Source organism: Formica exsecta, unplaced genomic scaffold (genome assembly GCF_003651465.1).
Source record: "Formica exsecta isolate Colony F162 unplaced genomic scaffold, ASM365146v1 scaffold43, whole genome shotgun sequence".
NCBI classification, from domain to species: Eukaryota; Metazoa; Arthropoda; class Insecta; order Hymenoptera; family Formicidae; genus Formica; species Formica exsecta.
Window position 1 is genome coordinate 78060 of NW_021851539.1, and position 21541 is coordinate 99600.

At 28.3% G+C, this 21541-nt stretch overlaps 6 protein-coding genes across 7 annotated transcripts in view; 2 read left to right on the forward strand and 4 right to left on the reverse strand.

Moving 5' to 3' along the window:
• Positions 1 to 3116, forward strand: part of LOC115240450 (trimeric intracellular cation channel type 1B.1) — a 4956-nt gene extending 1840 nt beyond the window's left edge. The window contains exons 2-8 of the mRNA XM_029815596.1: positions 628 to 784; positions 938 to 1033; positions 1242 to 1330; positions 1473 to 1560; positions 1682 to 1802; positions 1891 to 2052; positions 2148 to 3116. Coding sequence (XP_029671456.1) covers positions 628 to 784; positions 938 to 1033; positions 1242 to 1330; positions 1473 to 1560; positions 1682 to 1802; positions 1891 to 2046 — 707 coding nt within the window. The 3' untranslated portion in view covers positions 2047 to 2052; positions 2148 to 3116. The remainder of the gene's footprint in view (positions 1 to 627; positions 785 to 937; positions 1034 to 1241; positions 1331 to 1472; positions 1561 to 1681; positions 1803 to 1890; positions 2053 to 2147) is intronic.
• A 1518-nt stretch (positions 3117 to 4634) lies between these two features.
• On the reverse strand, positions 4635 to 8057 carry LOC115240437 (mitogen-activated protein kinase p38a-like). Its single transcript, XM_029815574.1, has 5 exons — positions 7968 to 8057; positions 7388 to 7467; positions 6691 to 6769; positions 6442 to 6615; positions 4635 to 6364 (listed from the first exon to the last, which is right to left on the reverse strand). Exons 1-5 carry the CDS (start codon positions 8011 to 8013, stop codon positions 6285 to 6287), a joined length of 459 nt encoding a protein of 152 aa, XP_029671434.1. The 5' UTR covers positions 8014 to 8057; the 3' UTR covers positions 4635 to 6284.
• Positions 8058 to 8752: 695 nt separating this feature from the next.
• On the reverse strand, positions 8753 to 14949 carry LOC115240435 (mitogen-activated protein kinase p38b-like). 2 transcript variants are annotated; one of them, XM_029815571.1, is made up of 10 exons: positions 14548 to 14949; positions 13677 to 13806; positions 13548 to 13606; positions 13328 to 13469; positions 13088 to 13250; positions 12411 to 12482; positions 11236 to 11315; positions 10809 to 10887; positions 10560 to 10733; positions 8753 to 10482 (listed from the first exon to the last, which is right to left on the reverse strand). In XM_029815571.1, exons 1-10 carry the CDS (start codon positions 14649 to 14651, stop codon positions 10403 to 10405), a joined length of 1083 nt encoding a protein of 360 aa, XP_029671431.1. In that variant the 5' UTR covers positions 14652 to 14949; the 3' UTR covers positions 8753 to 10402. The 2 variants fall into 2 exon arrangements, with proteins under 2 accessions (XP_029671431.1, XP_029671432.1); XM_029815572.1 differs by lacking the exon at positions 11236 to 11315 and adding an exon at positions 11831 to 11910.
• Positions 14950 to 15145: 196 nt separating this feature from the next.
• LOC115240436 (ATPase ASNA1 homolog) lies at positions 15146 to 17884 on the forward strand. Its single transcript, XM_029815573.1, has 6 exons — positions 15146 to 15489; positions 15784 to 15992; positions 16248 to 16350; positions 16491 to 16641; positions 16753 to 17061; positions 17232 to 17884. Exons 1-6 carry the CDS (start codon positions 15371 to 15373, stop codon positions 17349 to 17351), a joined length of 1011 nt encoding a protein of 336 aa, XP_029671433.1. The 5' UTR covers positions 15146 to 15370; the 3' UTR covers positions 17352 to 17884.
• LOC115240434 (2-amino-3-ketobutyrate coenzyme A ligase, mitochondrial) lies at positions 17354 to 20801 on the reverse strand. Its single transcript, XM_029815570.1, has 7 exons — positions 19599 to 20801; positions 19307 to 19512; positions 18858 to 19144; positions 18554 to 18760; positions 18275 to 18467; positions 17967 to 18144; positions 17354 to 17831 (listed from the first exon to the last, which is right to left on the reverse strand). The coding sequence occupies exons 1-7, from the start codon at positions 19648 to 19650 to the stop codon at positions 17674 to 17676; spliced, it is 1281 nt and encodes a 426-aa protein (XP_029671430.1). The 5' UTR covers positions 19651 to 20801; the 3' UTR covers positions 17354 to 17673.
• A 164-nt stretch (positions 20802 to 20965) lies between these two features.
• LOC115240432 (nicalin) overlaps positions 20966 to 21541 on the reverse strand; it is a 3037-nt gene continuing 2461 nt past the window's right edge. The window contains exon 7 of the mRNA XM_029815567.1: positions 20966 to 21384. Coding sequence (XP_029671427.1) covers positions 21246 to 21384 — 139 coding nt within the window. The 3' untranslated portion in view covers positions 20966 to 21245. The remainder of the gene's footprint in view (positions 21385 to 21541) is intronic.

The window sequence follows — 21541 nt, forward strand, 5'->3', positions numbered from 1 at the left end:
AAAAAATCAAATTTTATACAATATATATTTCAGATAAAATAAAATTTCGCAACATTAATAATATCTTCTGATTTTAATATTTATATATATTCATTATTGATCATTCATTAATTTAATATTAACAAATACATACACACAAATTATATACAAAAGCATTTTCTTTGAAAAGAAATGGATTTGGAATTGTAATATCATATAGCATTATTTTTGTTGATAGGAACTCACGACACTTTTGAGTTTGTATATATATGAGATGTGTTATATAGACTTGTAAGGATTCTTTAATTGACTTATCTCTCAAACAGCATATATCTTTCTCTATTCAACATTCCACAATATAAAATCTTATTTGGAATACATATCTCAAAAATTTACAATAAAACTATTTTCTAAAAATAATATTTTGTACAAATAATTATTAAATTATATATTCTTAAATTATGTTATTATAGTTTTAGATAATTTTTCCTTTTTCTGCTTAAGATTTCTGTGCATGTGTGTGAATGTTATAATATTATAATGAATAAGAAAATAAAGAAACATCACAAATTAGAATTTTAAATATAATAAAATTTTCAAAAAATAATATAATAATTGTAATAATATATATACTTATGTTTGATTCAGGTGCACAAGCATTTTCTCGTAAACATCCTTTGTCATGTTGGCTCTCTACAATGTTAGTTTGTTTTGCAAGCGGTATGCTATGCAATGGATTATTAGGGGAACCCATTCTTGCACCTCTGAAAAATACGCCACAAGTGATAGTTGCAACCGTTGTTTGGTTGGTAATGACTGACAGAATGCCTTTTTTTTGTATAGTATTTTGTATTAATAGTAATATGTAATAAATAGTAAAATCTATTATTTACAGTTATATATATATATATGTCAATTTTGCAAAAATTAATCAAAGTAAATTATATAAATTTTTCAGGTATGTGGTATTTTACACACCATTCGACATTGGTTATAAGGTAGCCAAATTTTTACCAGTAAAGTTAGTATGTGCTGCTATGAAGGAAATTTATAGGTAAGTAAAGATATCAATATTTCGTATACTTTTGGGACATTAAACTTGCGGGACATTTTCCTTTTTCTTTTGCTTCTATGCTTTATATGCTTATAGAAACTGTGTCTTTGTGTATATAAAAGAAAATATAAAATTAAATAAAAATAATTTTAGTTTAACATATTATAAATAAATTATCTACACATACACAAATATTTTGTTATTACAGGTGTAAAAAGGTATATGATGGAGTGACTCATGCAGGAAAACTTTATCCAAACGCATATCTTATTATGATATTGATTGGAACACTCAAAGGTTGGTTGCAAAACATTGGATATATGTCAAAGTGTATATCACATATTATTTCAATGAAATTATATATAGATGCACATTCTACAAAATCTAATAAAATTGTGTAAAGATTAACACAGCATGTAATTATAATATGTAAATATAGGTAATGCAGCTGGATTTACAAAATTGTTTGAGCGTCTTATACGTGGTGTATGGACACCGACCGCAATGGAATTCATGCAACCTAGTTTGTATGTAAAATTCATAATTTGTATAGACAAATATGAAAATTATACACTTATTATATATATTCCTCTATTTTTAACCGGCAAACAAATGTAATAATATCAAATAATATATTTTATTTTACAGTCCCACCAAAGCATCTATGGTTGCATCGATTATCTTTGTGTTAGATAAGAAGACTGATCTCATTTCTGCACCTCATGCTCTTGTGTACTTTGGTATTGTTATCTTTTTCGTCTATTTCAAGGTAAATGTCTATATCGCGAATCTCTTCTAAATGTATGTATTCAACATTGTTAAAACAAGATAAAATTAACAATAATATTATTTTCTAGTTATCTTCAATTTTGCTCGGTATTCATGATCCATTTGTGCCATTTGAAAATTTGTTCTGCGCCTTGTTCTTGGGAGGAATTTGGGATTCATTGGCTAAATTGTTGGGTCGTGGTCAAGCCAAAGATGAGAAAGCGGACGCAAAGAAAACAAATTAAATAATGGTATGTAAAAGAGAAACACAATATTATATATTTTTTAATATTATAAAACTCGTACGTCACAAAATATAAATCAAATCTTATTCGTATTTTTTCAGAAAACGTATCATTATCTTGTATCACCATCCATTACTTAAAAAGTGATGAAATAAAACTATTTTAAGCTAGTCAGATAACACACGGGTTACATATGACTCTTGACAAATCATCAAATGAAAGAGTACAATAATTTAATATATACATATACATATATATACTTTAAGAGTGGAAATTATTCAGTTTTCAAAGAGTGTTATAAAAATATCAACAGTATTATATATTCAAAGTTTAATTGATGTTAAACTCTATAAATATCTCATATTCTATTCTTTGTTTCTTTATTATGTGTTTTCATGTTAATGAAGAAATTTCGTTTTTACATAAAAACTTTTATTAATAATTATAAATATGAGATTATTTATATATTATTTATCTTCAATCTGGGTTTAGATTGATATTATTAAAAACCTAAGATACACACAAATTTAATCAGCAAACACCAGAAATGTGTTCCTATCTGAAAATTTTGATAGTACCTCTTATGTAACATTAACAGTTGATTTGTTAAAATTTATCAAATTATTTTATAGTACAATATGCAACTTTTAATATATTGTATAAATATATGTTAGGATATACTCCAGCAATTTAAAGTATGCATCTTAATGAATTATACTGAAATTTTGTTTTATTTAGTCGTTATATAATATTTATACAGAAGAGAAATGTATTTAGAGCAAATAATTAATTTCAATGTTAAATGATTGTACCATTGATTTGTAAATCATATGAATCACATAAGGCATTCAAACTTCAATAGCACATGTGTAAAAACGGAGTGTGAGAAAAAATAGGTCTTTTATACAATTTTATTAAATTCAAATATTGATACTATATATCATATATAAGCGCGTTTGCTTTAATTCTCAACAACAGATATATGTACCTCCGCAATTAGGAATACCCAATATTCTAATTATGAAACGATTATACATTTTCATGTAATAAAATAGAATTTAAATTAAAAATCGTTATTTATTTTATTATTTTGACATACAGCTCTAATTATTTACTTATTATCCAACTTCAAAACTTATTTAATAAAAAAGATATCACAAAATAAACATATAACAGAGAAAGTCATATATTATCTAGTCTTTCATTTTATTAACATTTTACCAGCAAATTTATTAATTGTCTGTGTACACGATATATACCACTTATATACAAAAACCTAATTTTTTAAATAATATAATTTCGACTAGAAATATTACTTGCGATTATACCAATATCTCAATATTATTGAGATTTAATCTCTACCCAGTAAACACACACAAAGTAACAGTAACATAACATTAATGTTATAATTTCCCTCAACAATGTAACTGTTACGTACAAGGCATGTTATATTGCAGTTACATTGTTGAGTGGGAAATTATAACATTAATGTTATATTACTGTTATTTTGTGTTTACTGGGTACTATTTGTAGCAAAATCCATAGCCCTTATTTCTTTTGATCTTTGTTAATAATAAACATTCCTTTAATGTTAAGCCACAACTACAAGTTTCATTTTTACACATTACTTTACAATCGCTACAATTACAGCAGCAAACTGAGCTGCCACTCTGATCCATTAATTTAGATTCTAAAGTTTTTAATCGCGCTTTTGTTATCGAATTTTGTATTTCTTTCTCCAATTCCACAGCAGTTTCTATAAAAAATAAATTATGCTAATTCAATAATGACAATTACTTAACTTCATATGATCAACTTTACTTATGTCAATAGTTCGCAATTGGAAGGCTATGCTTTTCCCAAATAAATCAAAGCTATCTTCAGTTTTTCTTCTACTATACACTTCTACAGAAATATCATCCATGTATGTGGAACGATCCTATTACAAAAGATTTTATATTTTTCCCATCTTTCCTCTTGAGAAATTGACAATTTAGATAACTTGCTGTTATTCAGCATGTAAACCTTTTTTCCTTTGTCGACGCCTGCAATGTATTTTTGCTCCTACATAATATTAATTATTAAAAATATCTGTATGTGTACTATTATTATATATTTTATTCATATTTATTTCTAACATTAAACATATCCGTTTGCATTTCGTTCTCTGTCATAACATTGTTATTAATCTCTGTTGCTACATCAATTGTTTGAATTGCTTCAGAAGGAACAAGAACATCTTGTGATTTCGAAGCAGAATGAATTGTATCTCTGTGCTTGAAAAATATTATTGTAATTTTGTCGTGATGCCTTAATGTTACACAAAATAAGTACATAAATAGCAAATGACCTCAATTTTAAACATAATTCAATCTCTTGAAGTTCACACGTTCCACAGATATCACTTGAGCAAACTGCTTTATCTTCTGATTTCTCAAGAGATGAATGCAAAAGACTGTCTTGAGTACTGATATCATTAAATTTTTGCTTATTGCTGTCTTGCTGCAAATACAAATTTGCACATTTTTGTACCATAAACATAATATAAAAATGATATATATCATTAAATATAAATGGAAATCACAATATTGATTTTATAAGAGATTGTTATTTATGATTTTATAATCACTATTACAATATTATATAAATATAGCAATCAAGGCTGTAACAATTCCTTAAATAATTGTTTGTTTTGTATTACATCATATACCTTTTTAAAATCATTATAAAAAGATGTCGGCATATATGGAAAAAAGAGTACATGCATTCTTTTAAACCATTCTGCTTTTGGTGCATACAATTTTTCACAAAATATAGCTGCGGTGATTTTTGATAGTTCATAACAGTATTCTTTTTTTACATTTGTAATTCTCTCAATGCAATCACATATCGTTAATCCAGGGATATTAATGGAATTTTTTATTTTCTTGTATGCTTTATAACGTGACAATGTGCTATTGAATTCAGGGTGAAATGGATTCCACAAACACTGATATTGCCCATAGAGTGCTATTAATTTTTCAGTATCTTCCCCAGTCCATACATTTGGCATTATTAAGGAATATAATTTATGTTAAATCAAATAGGTTAATTAACCTTTCCAACCACAATACTATTTATGTCAAAATATATATTCAAATACTGGTCATTTTGCTCTTAGATTAATTATTAAGCTGATATTTCTTGGAAGATGTGTACCAATGCAGAATATGTTACAAATGTTATAGCAAGCTTATTCATTGTATTGTTTGATTACAAATACACAAAAATTTAGAAGACATGGAAAAAAAATGAATGACACATAATGATTAAAAATAAATGAAAGTCTTCTGAGAGGAGATCGTATTAAGTTTCATTAACTTATTCCAGATATGTATGTCCTTATACATATTTTCTTCTCACATATATCACATACTATAGAAGTATATAAATATAAATTGTCCGTAAATATCTATCTGTAAATTCTTCTACAATTTTTTATAACAATATCCTTTGCAAGTATGCAATTCTTAATTTGTTATAATGTCTAGTCGTTGTACATTTATTTTGATTTTATTGTTACAATTTTTGTTTTCTTTACTGGCAATTACAATTTTTTAATCCTAGTTTCATAAATATTGGTCGTTTTATTAAGTTGAGGCGGCTTAAATAGGAAAATATTTCGCTCCTATCTTTTAAATTTAATAGCATCATTAAAAAAATGACAAGCATTAGAATTGTTATATTACTAATGTACATTTAAACCTAAAGCTACTATAATCAGTACTACATAATTTTACTGTATCATATGGCAAGTTCATCATAATTTATATATGATATATTCAATCATATATATATATTTTATGATAAATTAATTTTATTGCGTGCAATTTCTCTTCCTGGACTAAGAGATGATATTTGATAAAATAACTAAAAAAATTTATACACAAACATATTGTTGTGTAAAAATAAGCATTATTGATAAATCGATATTCAATTAATAATCAGATTAAACAACAAATGTGTTTTGTTTTCTCTTTCAACAAAAATATACATACTATCCTCTGGATAGACAAAACTCGAATAACTAACGAAATGTTATATATAAATTATGTACATTGTGGTTTTTGTATAGAACAATTATGTGTGTGTGTGTATATATATGTATGTGTATCTTATTCACGATATTATTTATTCTGTGTTAATCTCTATCATATCTTACTGTATTTAAATCCATATGACTCTTGCTAAATGTATTTTTAAGAAGTCGTTTCAATTGTTGAAGACAATGTGGGTAGCTGCTGTGGAACAAAGTTCACAACTTCATGGTATACAAGTTCTGCAAGCAAGAATACCTGTTATTCAAGATGTAAAAACATTTTAGATTAAAATAGAAGAGTAACAAAGATCTGTTACCTTTCCATTTTTCGACTGGTAAGTCCATATCCTCAAAACTTTGATCATATGGTAGAGAAACAGGTTCATCAGTTGGATCTGCATATTGTGCAAGATATGGATGTGCTAAAGCTTGTTCAGCAGTGATCCTTTTTTCTGCATCCAATTCCAACATCAATTCCAACAAATCAATAGCTAAACAGAAATACAATACAATTTCATTTATTCATTCAATATATATTTCCAACAATACAAGCGTTTTTCATTTACCTAAAGGATTAGCTCCACGAAATACATCTTTAAAGTTTTTTTTCTTCAGTGGCGGTAAACTCTGAATATAATTTCTGGCCTATAACAATAATTAAAAATTACAATAAAAAGATCATAGCATTTGTGCAATTTAGATTCTGTATAATTTGTACTCTCTATGTAATATAAGTAGTGTATATTCCACTGTATGTTCTATATATTTTTATGTTTGTATAAACTCCTAAAAGTTTTATAACTAAAAAATTTTATAATGTAATAAATTTTTTAATTTTCCATTTTACTATCAAATACAAACTAGATATCAAATCAAAATATATTTTAAAAAACTACCTTTATGGAGAAATAAAAATATACTTTTTAGAAAGCTATACATTTTAAGATAAAATCTAATATATACATTAAGTTATACATAATTTGTCATTATATATATCCATATAAATATAATTACAAATTATTAAAATGCAGAGGTTTGTTACTATAATTTTGTATAAGATATTGTAAATTTAATTTGAATCTATCACACGAATTTGCCAAGATATAATATTTATATTTATACTTATTTAACATGCTAATAAAATAAGAAGAGATATGATAAGAGAAAGAATGCAACTCGCATACTAGAATATATATAAAACGTGCATAATTTCATGCTATATAATGATGAAGTAACCAGCATGGAATAATTAAAACAACTTACCGATTCTGACGATATTTTTTTCATAAACTCGTCTCGTGGAGTACCCAAAATTTCCATAATTAAGTTCAATTGATGAATATCTGCTCTTGCTAAGGCTCCACTATATATTTCTCTTCAAAGGTAATAAATATCCCGTTTATCAAATATTTTTTTTCTATTACATCTAAAAGCAATATGCTACAAACACATTTTAATGTGTTATTAAAATTTTTATATACGAAATCTTTAATACATTTTATTCATTTTAAATCTGCAGACAGCTTACAAATGACAATTTTACAGATGCAAAATGTAAGCAAATGGCTTTCTAACAAGCATATTAAGCAGAGTATGCCATGTATTAGCTTTAACAATTTAATGCAATGGGATATTAGCTATTATAGACCCTTAGCAAAAAGCATATTTATTAAAGAACACTGCAGGCAAAACAGAGGGAAATATTTACCAAAGCTAATTAACATAATTTTGTGTTAAAAACATAAAATATATGTACATCTATTGTATGATTTATGAGAAAAATATATCAACATGAAAAAATGAGTAACACAGCAAAACTTGTCAAGAAGGACTCAAAGGATACGATCTGTTCCAGGAAATAGTGTTCTTCCAGTTAACAGCTCGGCCATAATGCATCCTACTGACCAAATGTCAACTAAAAAAATATATATATATAAATAGTATTATAGTAGCATACAATTTTGTATCTTTCTTGTAAAATAAGGTAGAGAAAGAGAGAAAGAGAGAGGAGGAGAGAGAGAGAGAGAGAGAGAGAGACAGAGAGAGACAGAGGAGACATGTAAACCTTTTTTCCTTTGTCGACGCCTGCAATGTATTTTTGCTCCTACATAATATTAATTATTAAAAATATCTGTATGTGTACTATTATTATATATTTTATTCATATTTATTTCTAACATTAAACATATCCGTTTGCATTTCGTTCTCTGTCATAACATTGTTATTAATCTCTGTTGCTACATCAATTGTTTGAATTGCTTCAGAAGGAACAAGAACATCTTGTGATTTCGAAGCAGAATGAATTGTATCTCTGTGCTTGAAAAATATTATTGTAATTTTGTCGTGATGCCTTAATGTTACACAAAATAAGTACATAAATAGCAAATGACCTCAATTTTAAACATAATTCAATCTCTTGAAGTTCACACGTTCCACAGATATCACTTGAGCAAACTGCTTTATCTTCTGATTTCTCAAGAGATGAATGCAAAAGACTGTCTTGAGTACTGATATCATTAAATTTTTGCTTATTGCTGTCTTGCTGCAAATACAAATTTGCACATTTTTGTACCATAAACATAATATAAAAATGATATATATCATTAAATATAAATGGAAATCACAATATTGATTTTATAAGAGATTGTTATTTATGATTTTATAATCACTATTACAATATTATATAAATATAGCAATCAAGGCTGTAACAATTCCTTAAATAATTGTTTGTTTTGTATTACATCATATACCTTTTTAAAATCATTATAAAAAGATGTCGGCATATATGGAAAAAAGAGTACATGCATTCTTTTAAACCATTCTGCTTTTGGTGCATACAATTTTTCACAAAATATAGCTGCGGTGATTTTTGATAGTTCATAACAGTATTCTTTTTTTACATTTGTAATTCTCTCAATGCAATCACATATCGTTAATCCAGGGATATTAATGGAATTTTTTATTTTCTTGTATGCTTTATAACGTGACAATGTGCTATTGAATTCAGGGTGAAATGGATTCCACAAACACTGATATTGCCCATAGAGTGCTATTAATTTTTCAGTATCTTCCCCAGTCCATACATTTGGCATTATTAAGGAATATAATTTATGTTAAATCAAATAGGTTAATTAACCTTTCCAACCACAATACTATTTATGTCAAAATATATATTCAAATACTGGTCATTTTGCTCTTAGATTAATTATTAAGCTGATATTTCTTGGAAGATGTGTACCAATGCAGAATATGTTACAAATGTTATAGCAAGCTTATTCATTGTATTGTTTGATTACAAATACACAAAAATTTAGAAGACATGGAAAAAAAATGAATGACACATAATGATTAAAAATAAATGAAAGTCTTCTGAGAGGAGATCGTATTAAGTTTCATTAACTTATTCCAGATATGTATGTCCTTATACATATTTTCTTCTCACATATATCACATACTATAGAAGTATATAAATATAAATTGTCCGTAAATATCTATCTGTAAATTCTTCTACAATTTTTTATAACAATATCCTTTGCAAGTATGCAATTCTTAATTTGTTATAATGTCTAGTCGTTGTACATTTATTTTGATTTTATTGTTACAATTTTTGTTTTCTTTACTGGCAATTACAATTTTTTAATCCTAGTTTCATAAATATTGGTCGTTTTATTAAGTTGAGGCGGCTTAAATAGGAAAATATTTCGCTCCTATCTTTTAAATTTAATAGCATCATTAAAAAAATGACAAGCATTAGAATTGTTATATTACTAATGTACATTTAAACCTAAAGCTACTATAATCAGTACTACATAATTTTACTGTATCATATGGCAAGTTCATCATAATTTATATATGATATATTCAATCATATATATATATTTTATGATAAATTAATTTTATTGCGTGCAATTTCTCTTCCTGGACTAAGAGATGATATTTGATAAAATAACTAAAAAAATTTATACACAAACATATTGTTGTGTAAAAATAAGCATTATTGATAAATCGATATTCAATTAATAATCAGATTAAACAACAAATGTGTTTTGTTTTCTCTTTCAACAAAAATATACATACTATCCTCTGGATAGACAAAACTCGAATAACTAACGAAATGTTATATATAAATTATGTACATTGTGGTTTTTGTATAGAACAATTATGTGTGTGTGTGTATATATATGTATGTGTATCTTATTCACGATATTATTTATTCTGTGTTAATCTCTATCATATCTTACTGTATTTAAATCCATATGACTCTTGCTAAATGTATTTTTAAGAAGTCGTTTCAATTGTTGAAGACAATGTGGGTAGCTGCTGTGGAACAAAGTTCACAACTTCATGGTATACAAGTTCTGCAAGCAAGAATACCTGTTATTCAAGATGTAAAAACATTTTAGATTAAAATAGAAGAGTAACAAAGATCTGTTACCTTTCCATTTTTCGACTGGTAAGTCCATATCCTCAAAACTTTGATCATATGGTAGAGAAACAGGTTCATCAGTTGGATCTGCATATTGTGCAAGATATGGATGTGCTAAAGCTTGTTCAGCAGTGATCCTTTTTTCTGCATCCAATTCCAACATCAATTCCAACAAATCAATAGCTAAACAGAAATACAATACAATTTCATTTATTCATTCAATATATATTTCCAACAATACAAGCGTTTTTCATTTACCTAAAGGATTAGCTCCACGAAATACATCTTTAAAGTTTTTTTTCTTCAGTGGCGGTAAACTCTGAATATAATTTCTGGCCTATAACAATAATTAAAAATTACAATAAAAAGATCATAGCATTTGTGCAATTTAGATTCTGTATAATTTGTACTCTCTATGTAATATAAGTAGTGTATATTCCACTGTATGTTCTATATATTTTTATGTTTGTATAAACTCCTAAAAGTTTTATAACTAAAAAATTTTATAATGTAATAAATTTTTTAATTTTCCATTTTACTATCAAATACAAACTAGATATCAAATCAAAATATATTTTAAAAAACTACCTTTATGGAGAAATAAAAATATACTTTTTAGAAAGCTATACATTTTAAGATAAAATCTAATATATACATTAAGTTACATAAAAAAAGACAAATTTACCTCTTGACTAGTAATTTTGCTTAATGTTTCCTCTGTGGGTGTGCCACAGAGTACTAACACTCGTGTTAGGTGATCAATGTCTGCTTATGGTTAAGGTATGTTTAAAAAGCAATATTAAAATTAGATGACAATTAAAACGATAATTTTAGTAATGCTAAATATACATCAAACCATTTCATAAATTAATCAAACATATTTTCATTAGTTGTAAGTTATTGTGCGCATCTAGAATAAGCTACATGTTTGTTATAAAGCAGTGTGAATTATTATTCAAAAATCGAATATATGCAAAAGAAATAACTATAATAATATGTACTCCTTAAATTTTTCTATGTTATGAATATAATAATATAATTATAAATATATAATTATATAAACATATATATGTTATCCTTAATTAATTTGTCATTCTATCACACGAATTTGCCAAGATATAATATTTATATTTATACACTTATTTAACATGCTAATAAAATAAGAAGAGATATGATAAGAGAAAGAATGCAACTCGCATACTAGAATATATATAAAACGTGCATAATTTCATGCTATATAATGATGAAGTAACCAGCATGGAATAATTAAAACAACTTACCGATTCTGACGATATTTTTTTCATAAACTCGTCTCGTGGAGTACCCAAAATTTCCATAATTAAGTTCAATTGATGAATATCTGCTCTTGCTAAGGCTCCACTATATATTTCTCTTCAAAGGTAATAAATATCCCGTTTATCAAATATTTTTTTTCTATTACATCTAAAAGCAATATGCTACAAACACATTTTAATGTGTTATTAAAATTTTTATATACGAAATCTTTAATACATTTTATTCATTTTAAATCTGCAGACAGCTTACAAATGACAATTTTACAGATGCAAAATGTAAGCAAATGGCTTTCTAACAAGCATATTAAGCAGAGTATGCCATGTATTAGCTTTAACAATTTAATGCAATGGGATATTAGCTATTATAGACCCTTAGCAAAAAGCATATTTATTAAAGAACACTGCAGGCAAAACAGAGGGAAATATTTACCAAAGCTAATTAACATAATTTTGTGTTAAAAACATAAAATATATGTACATCTATTGTATGATTTATGAGAAAAATATATCAACATGAAAAAATGAGTAACACAGCAAAACTTGTCAAGAAGGACTCAAAGGATACGATCTGTTCCAGGAAATAGTGTTCTTCCAGTTAACAGCTCGGCCATAATGCATCCTACTGACCAAATGTCAACTAAAAAAATATATATATATAAATAGTATTATAGTAGCATACAATTTTGTATCTTTCTTGTAAAATAAGGTAGAGAAAGAGAGAGGAGAGAGGAGAGAGAGAGAGAGAGAGAGAGAGACAGAGGAGAGAAGAGTGTCCTCCTGCACTAACTTTTATTGATATAATTCTGACCTGTTTGATTATAATGCATCCAATTAAGCATAATTTCGGGTGCTCTATACCACCTAGTAGCAACATAACCAGTCATCTCATTTTCTGTAGGCCTGGCCAAGCCAAAGTCCAATATTTTTAATTCGCAATCCTCATTGACCGCTATGTTAGATGGTTTCAAATCCTATCAATTAGATTTATACGAAACTGAGTTTTCGTTTTTATATTTTCTATATAAATGCATGTAACACATTATCATACCCTATGTATAATTCCAGCAGAGTGGATATACTTTAAGCCACGAAGTATTTGATAGACAAGAAATTGCACAAAAATAAGGTAGAGAAAGAGAGAAAGAGAGAGGAGGAGAGAGAGAGAGAGAGAGAGAGAGACAGAGAGAGACAGAGGAGAGAAGAATGTCCTCCTGCACTAACTTTTATTGATATAATTCTGACCTGTTTGATTATAATGCATCCAATTAAGCATAATTTCGGGTGCTCTATACCACCTAGTAGCAACATAACCAGTCATCTCATTTTCTGTAGGCCTGGCCAAGCCAAAGTCCAATATTTTTAATTCGCAATCCTCATTGACCGCTATGTTAGATGGTTTCAAATCCTATCAATTAGATTTATACGAAACTGAGTTTTCGTTTTTATATTTTCTATATAAATGCATGTAACACATTATCATACCCTATGTATAATTCCAGCAGAGTGGATATACTTTAAGCCACGAAGTATTTGATAGACAAGAAATTGCACATGGTCATCAGAAAGTTTTTGTGTTCTGACAATATTGTTGAGGTCAGCGCCCATCAGATGTGTGACTAGATACCTGTGTAAACATATATAAATAATAAAATTAGTATATGATAAAATAAAATTGATCTCTCATATACCAAACAATACCCACACATGTTGAAAATCTTCCAAAGATACAGACGGATGAAATACATCTAACAATCCTATCACCTACAATCAATGTACATATTTAAGACTGATTAGAAATGTAAGGAAATTCTCTACAATTGTGTTTACCTACATTTTCATGATTCATGTGTTTTAGCATACGTAGCTCCCTGTATGTGCGTTTTGCATGTACAGCTGACTGAAATGGCCTGGCTAACTTTTTGATTGCCACTTTTTGCCCGGTAGTTGTGTCGACAGCCGAACTGAAATGCACATACATATTTTTTTTATGAAAACAGTATGAATCTTGGTCACATTCTTCTATCATTATGATAAATATTACATCATTAAAAAAAATTTAATTACATCATAATTATAATTACATTAAAATTTTGCGGAATAATAATTCAACTCTAAACAAAACCAAACTTCAACATTTTAACGGAAAAAAAAAAAAAACAGGAAAACTCGGACAAATGCAACTTAATTTACAAAATAAAATTATGAATTTATTTGTCAATCGTTTCGTCATTTGACAAACAACATTACGCGCTGTTCCAAAATCATTCTATTTTCGCAAAAATGCAAGGAAACGCATGCGCGATCCCTCAAAATTTCGTATTTCCGACAATAATTATAGCCGGGCTCTTCTTGCACGACGGAGAATAATCATGCGACTACAATCCGGACAATCTCGTCATTTTACGCCAGAAATATTGTAAATGTCAAGGTTGCGATCGAGGTTCACGATAAATGTAACGGCAAATCTCTCGTCCCGACGATTGTCACAGCTGTCAACCGAATGTCATCATCAGCTGACAAGTCGAATGAGAAACGCGTCAGATTTTTATAAGAAAACAAAACCGTCCAAAGGACGTCAATTTAGGAGAGATTAGGAGCATTTTCTACAAGTTATCTTCCGAATGTTTTTCCTATTGAACATCTGCCAAAATCTGTCCGCACGCGACAACGTATTATATGCCAATTTTGTTATCATCACTCACCAGACTTGACCGTAAGCACCTGAACCTACGGGAGTAAGCAATTGGTATCGCTTCGGTACCTCCCATTCCGTCCTGTTGATCTCGATCTTATGAAACTGCGGCATGCTATACTTTTACGGTATCCCCTGTATTCTATCGTAGTAAGAAAATACGATGTGTAACCTCCACTTACGTTCACTTTAACGCGATTATCACACGTAACACTTCATTTCCAAATTAGCCGTACACCGTGTGTGACTGTGTGTATCACTATAAGTTTCTCACATATAGACATACTGATCGAAGCTAGATTACCAGATACATATGATTATGAGTTTCCTGTTTTCTCCTCCGCTGCCCCTCCGACCTAACCTACCTACATCCTATCGATTGCCTATCGCTATAATGAGAATCGATAGAGACAATCGAACAGTTACATTCGATTAGGAACGCACGATAAGCGAAGAAAATTTCTATATGAACGATGCTTTATATAATTATATAATTAGCTTACTTATAATTCTTGTTTATAATTATAGGAATATTGTAATATAAAAAAAACTAGGAATAACACAAGAATTAACATAAATAAAATATATCACCTCCTATTCCATTTCGCACATTATGAAGAGGAAAAGAGTGCAGAAGGTGTAGCTAGAATGAACAGATGTTGGCATATTTGACGTTGTGTCACGTTGTGCGCGAAACTTTAGCCTGATCTGTGAAATCGTATATCATTTTTTGCATTTCCCCTCGTGCATCGGCATTGACACACGTACGACGATTATAAAAATTACGTGTTACGTGTTAGCCGTTTGCATTGTCACCATCGCGAGAAACGAGCATGGCCGAGAACAAGCCGATGGAGGAATTCGAGCCCTCCATCAAAAATGTGATCGAGCAACGTTCCTTACGATGGATATTCGTGGGCGGCAAAGGCGGAGTTGGAAAAACAACTTGCAGGTACACACACATAACCTGGAAAAAAAAATCATATGTCAGTAAAACACTTCAGTGAGATATATAAATCAGTAAAAATACAATATAACGTGTATACACATTTTCATACATAATTATCTTGATGTCACATAAATATTTGCACTTCTACTTTCTGTTTAGATATAAAATTCTGCAATGAAATAATTGGATTTTAATAAAGAAAATATAACTTATGTCATAAATCTGCTCTCATTTATTTGTTTAAATTAAAAAAAAAAAAAATGATCTAAAAGAACTGATCTAATCTTCTTCTTGCAGTTGTTCTCTGGCAGTACAATTATCCAAGGTTAGAGAGAGTGTACTTATCATATCCACAGATCCAGCGCATAATATTTCTGATGCATTTGATCAGAAATTTAGTAAGGTACCCACAAAGGTTAAGGGTTTCGATAACTTATTTGCCATGGAGATCGATCCTAATGTTGGTATTACAGAATTACCAGAGGAATATTTTGACAGCGAAGGAGGTTTGTTTTCAAAATAGTATTCTGTTCAATATCTTTGAGTCTTTTAATAAGAAAAGTTCTCATAATAATTATTATATACAACATAATAAAATATAATATAATATAATATGGATTGTAACAATTATAAATGGCTGCTGCTATAATTGTTATACATATGATGTAAAAGAAACTAAATTTAATGTATAGATGTTTGGTTTTTTCTTAAATATACTTCTGCAAGACATTATTTTTAAAAATGTTTTGTTTCCATTATAGTTTCAGGAGGGGAAGCAATGAGATTAAGCAAAAATGTTATGCAAGAAATTGTTGGTGCGTTTCCTGGTATAGACGAGGCAATGAGCTATGCAGAAGTTATGAAGTAAATTTATACATTCGTAGTTATTACTTTTGTAAAATATTAAAAGAGCAATCTTTTTTTATGATTAACTAAAACTACAGGTGCATCTTTGAATTTTTTAATTCTTTATTAATTACCTTTCTATGTGTGGTTGTCTTTAGGCTTGTGAAGGGAATGAATTTTTCCGTTGTAGTATTTGATACTGCACCTACTGGACATACTCTAAGGCTACTATCATTTCCACAAGTGGTTGAAAAAGGATTGGGGAAATTAATGCGTTTGAAAATGAAGATTAGTCCTTTTATTACACAGGTTAGATACTTCATTCATGTTATACTTTGATTATTTGCAATTAATACGTATTAATAAGTATCAAGTTGTATTCTCCAAATAATATAAATAGAAAAAATTTTTGTATTCTAGATAAGTTCATTGTTGGGAATGGCAGAATTCAATGTAGATACATTTTCCAATAAGATGGAGGAAATGCTTGCTGTCATTCGACAAGTTAATGAACAGTTTAGAAATCCCGATCAGACGACTTTTATATGTGTCTGCATAGCAGAATTTCTATCGCTATACGAGACAGAACGACTTGTACAAGAATTAACAAAATATGGTATCGACACCCATAATATTATAGTGAACCAACTGTTATTCTTAAAAGAAGGAGATACCCCTTGTCGACTTTGCCTTGCAAGGCATAAAATTCAAGATAAATATCTAGATCAGGTAATTAATTTTGGATTTATATATAATATTGCAATTTATACTTTTTTAAATATTCCAATGCAGTATTTTATATTTATTTCATTCAAATGCAAAGCAAAGCAAATATATATATATATATATATATATAAGATAAAATTTCTATAAAATAAATTAAATTTCTTTTTCTTAAGATATTGGATCTTTACGAGGACTTCCATGTCACACGGCTTCCTTTACTGGAAAGGGAAGTGCGCGGAGCTCAACAGGTCAGGGAATTTTCGGAAAATCTTATTAAGCCATACAAGCCTTAGCATTTATGTAATTAATGATTAATAATACAATATACACTTTATAACTAATTCGAAGTTTTATACACTTGCAACTTCGCGCGTTGGAAATTTGTATAAAGAAAGCTGAATCTTTATTATACTGCTCGATGTTTGTTATTGCACATGTTAATAAATTCAGTGTTGCATTTGCGCGCACTATGTATTTGCAATATTTAATTTATATAAGTTAGCTTAGAGAGAATAGAATATTTATATATATATACACAGACGAAAAAAAAATGCGTATTTGAAACAAAATATATATCAATCATATAATTTTTCTTTTATATCATCAAAAATATATTTATTGAATCACTGCAAGTTCTTTTCCAATTTGTATAAAAGCATTTACAGCACAGTCTATATCTTCGATCGAATGAGCTGCGCTAATTTGAACACGTATTCTCGCTTTGTCTTTTGGTACTACAGGATAGCTGAATCCAATGACGTAAATTCCCTTTTCTGTAAGAACATTTTTGCTCAATGCAATAAAACAAGATGTAAAACTTTAAAAAGAATGCAGTAGATCTCTACTCTATACCATATATTTGGTTTCTTTAAGATTCTTTTCCCAGTTATTTATAAGAAAATACATACCCATCATTTTATCTGCAAATGTTGTTGCCAATTTTGCATCACCTAGCATAACAGGACAAATAGGATGATTATCACCGCTGATAATAAAACCAGCCTTGATCATTGCATTTCTAAAATGTTTAGTATTGCTTGCTAAACGGTCCAAAAATCTCGTGCTATTCATTATAAGATCCATTACCTGTTAGTAATGTTGAAAATGCCTACAGTTTAATATTATTTCTGTCTATTGTCTTCTTTTTTTTAACAGCATGCACTATTTATGAAATTATTAATCATCTACCTATAATAAAAATAAGATAATGCTTTACTTTACTTGCTGCTGCAATTACAGGTGGGGGCATTGAATTCGAGAATAAATAAGGTCTGCTTTTTTGTCTTAACAAACTGACAACCTCTTTTTTACTAGTCGTGTAACCACCTGCTGCTCCTCCGAGAGCTTTTCCTAATGTAGAATTGATGATATCAATACTTCCCAGATAGCCAAAGTAGTCTTCTGTTCCTCTGAATTGAAATAAAATTAAGTTAAGAATAAGTAATATTAACATTCAAATAAACAGATAATTCTGCATAAGTTTTTTAGAATATACCTGCCAGTTTTGCCAAAGAATCCAGTAGCATGACAATCATCCACGAATGTAAAAGCATCGTACTTTTTAGCAAGTTCGATTATTTTTGGCAATGGTGCGATAGTACCGTCCATGGAGAATACTCCATCGGTTGCTATAAGGCGTAAACGTGCCGATTTGCTTTCTTGAAGCTTACTTTCCAAATCCATCATATCTCTGTGCTTGTATCTTGACATTACAAATAAAAAAAAAAAAAATTTATATGCGGAAGTGCAACAAGTTAGAAAATTTATTTACAAAAAAATTATAACGCTGAACTGATCACCTGTATTTCTTTGCTTTGCACAATCGTATTCCGTCAATAATAGACGCATGATTTAATTCGTCACTTAACACAGCATCGTCAGCAGTTAACAGAGTTTCAAAAATACCGGCATTCGCGTCGAAGCAGGATGCATAAAGTATCGTGTCTTCCTTGCCATGGAACGTGGCAATCTTCTTTTCTAATTCGACATGTATTTCCTGCGTTCCACATATAAATCTCACAGAACTCAAACCGGCGCCGTATTTATCCAAGGCAGTTTTCGCCGCATTAATAACATCCTTGTTATCCTGTTAAGTTCAAATTTTAAAGAGATCTCGTCTCTCACACTATAGCTTTATTTTAATAAAAATAAAAATAAATATCTTATGTTTATTTTAATGTTTACAAAACGTAAAACCGTATTTGCTTTAACGTTGACCTTGATTCATCGTTTTAAAATTTTGTCTTACCGCTAGACCTAGATAATTGTTCGCGCAAAAATTAAGTGCCTTCTTCCCATTTGATAGAGTGATCCTTGTTCCTTGAGGCGAAGCAATTATGCGCTCATTTTTCCACGTACCGGCTTGTACTATCGCTGCCAATTCGGGTTCTATGTAAGTAGCCAAAGAATTTACTGTCCGGTTATTATTCCATTTGATATCTTGAAATTTGGAAACTATACGAAAAAAAAAACTTTGTTATACAATCACTTTAGACAACGTTACTTTATAAATGATGATATTAATCGCAAAACAATCTTACTTCTGAGATTTCTATACATATTTACAAAATTATTTACTGCTTTTGACCTCATACGATGTCGAGAAATCACTGATTTTAAATGATCATAGCGCAGTTGAGTTGCTCTCGAGTTGAAGTAGTCAAACCGGTTTTACATTAAGAAATATAGTAGTACCTCCTTGAAAAGCAGTTATTACGCGATCTGTTTATAAACATCGAATAAACTCGTTTATTAATATTATACCAAACATATTTATAATGCAAATTTAATTCAACCATTTGTTTTACTTTTCTTTAAATATTTATAACTATATTATATTGTTGACATTAATGAAATTAGTATTTTAATTTATTCTCTATATATTTCACACTTCTGGATTGCATCATAAATTTCTATATTTCTATTTCTATTTAAATTTTTACTTGCTTATTACAAGATATGCTTATGTATTAAGTACTCTATTTTTTTTTATTTCTTATTACTATCATATATCCTAATTTTCATAGTCGAATTCAACAGATTATGAACAATAGTTGTCAAACCACATTTGTTTTGTTTATTAAATAATATTGAAATAATGATTTAATTATTGCAATTAATTCATATAAACTATTATATTTGTATTACATGAAAGATTTAAAGTAGGAATTAAGGTAAAGTTTTATTTTGTACAATGTGCAATTCAACCAAAAAGAAAGCTTTATACTAAGTTTCAAGATAAAAAAATTTTTATATTTTCTCTTGAGGGAGATGCTATTATACCAACAATTAAAACCTATTAAAAATTAGTTGGAAGCAATAAATCGAATCGAACTTTCTTCTTGATTGTATCTATTATAAGTATACATTCTACAATATATATTGTATATTATTCTATTGTCTCTCTCCAGTGTATGTATGTGTATGTATGTGTGAAGTGGTGTTCTTTCTGTAAACATATTTTTCGATGTAAATAAAAAAAAAATATAAAGATATATTAAACATGAGATCAGAGAATTTTATTCAATTACTAAAAAGAATTTAACTCATTTCTAGTTTATGTTGTAAGATGTAAAAGTCAATGAGCATTCCTAAATCTTTGATAAGTATAAACTTAAAATATCTAGATACATTATATTAAATTTTACACCTATTTATATACTTGCACATAATATAAATTCCTTAATCTGTATATCGTTACTTGCATTCCAATATCTCACTATTTGGTCGATCATATATAACTGATCTTAATTATCATATTTTCTCATATGTTCAACCAGAGTTCAACTAGAGAAGAACACCTATTTATAAGAAAATTTTCGTTTTCTTTAATGTTCTAAATATCGTTATTGTTGGAAGAGGTTAAGAAAGGATGACAACATATAGTTGAGCATTATATAATACTTAATTTCTGTGTAACTATTTTATAATTAAAAATTTGTCAAACTAATATACAACACACAAATAAACTTGTATATTTGGATTTGTCATAAATTATTCGCCTTGAACAGATATATAAATATATCAACATACAATCATTTTAAAGAACTTATATATAGTACTTTGGAGGAAATATATATATCTATAAGAACTCCAAAATCAACTTTTTTACAATATAGCGACTGTTTAACATTAGTAATAAATTGATGTTAAAAAAATCACTTTTGTTTGTAAATGTAAAATAAGATTTAAGATGTTTTACTCTTTGCAGAAAGTTTTGTTGCCAGGGAATAAACATGTGAGAAATTATGCACAATCATGTACAATATTCCCAAGTACAAAACTATGCCGATTGTAAGAAAGAGATCAAACACAGCTGGCTTTACACTGTAATAGAATAAAAATAATTATACAATTGTAACCAATATTATATACTCTGTGTATTACATATGTGTATATATATATATATATATATATATATATATATATATATGATGCATATATATACATATATATATTTATATGCAACGTCGCGCCGTCGCGC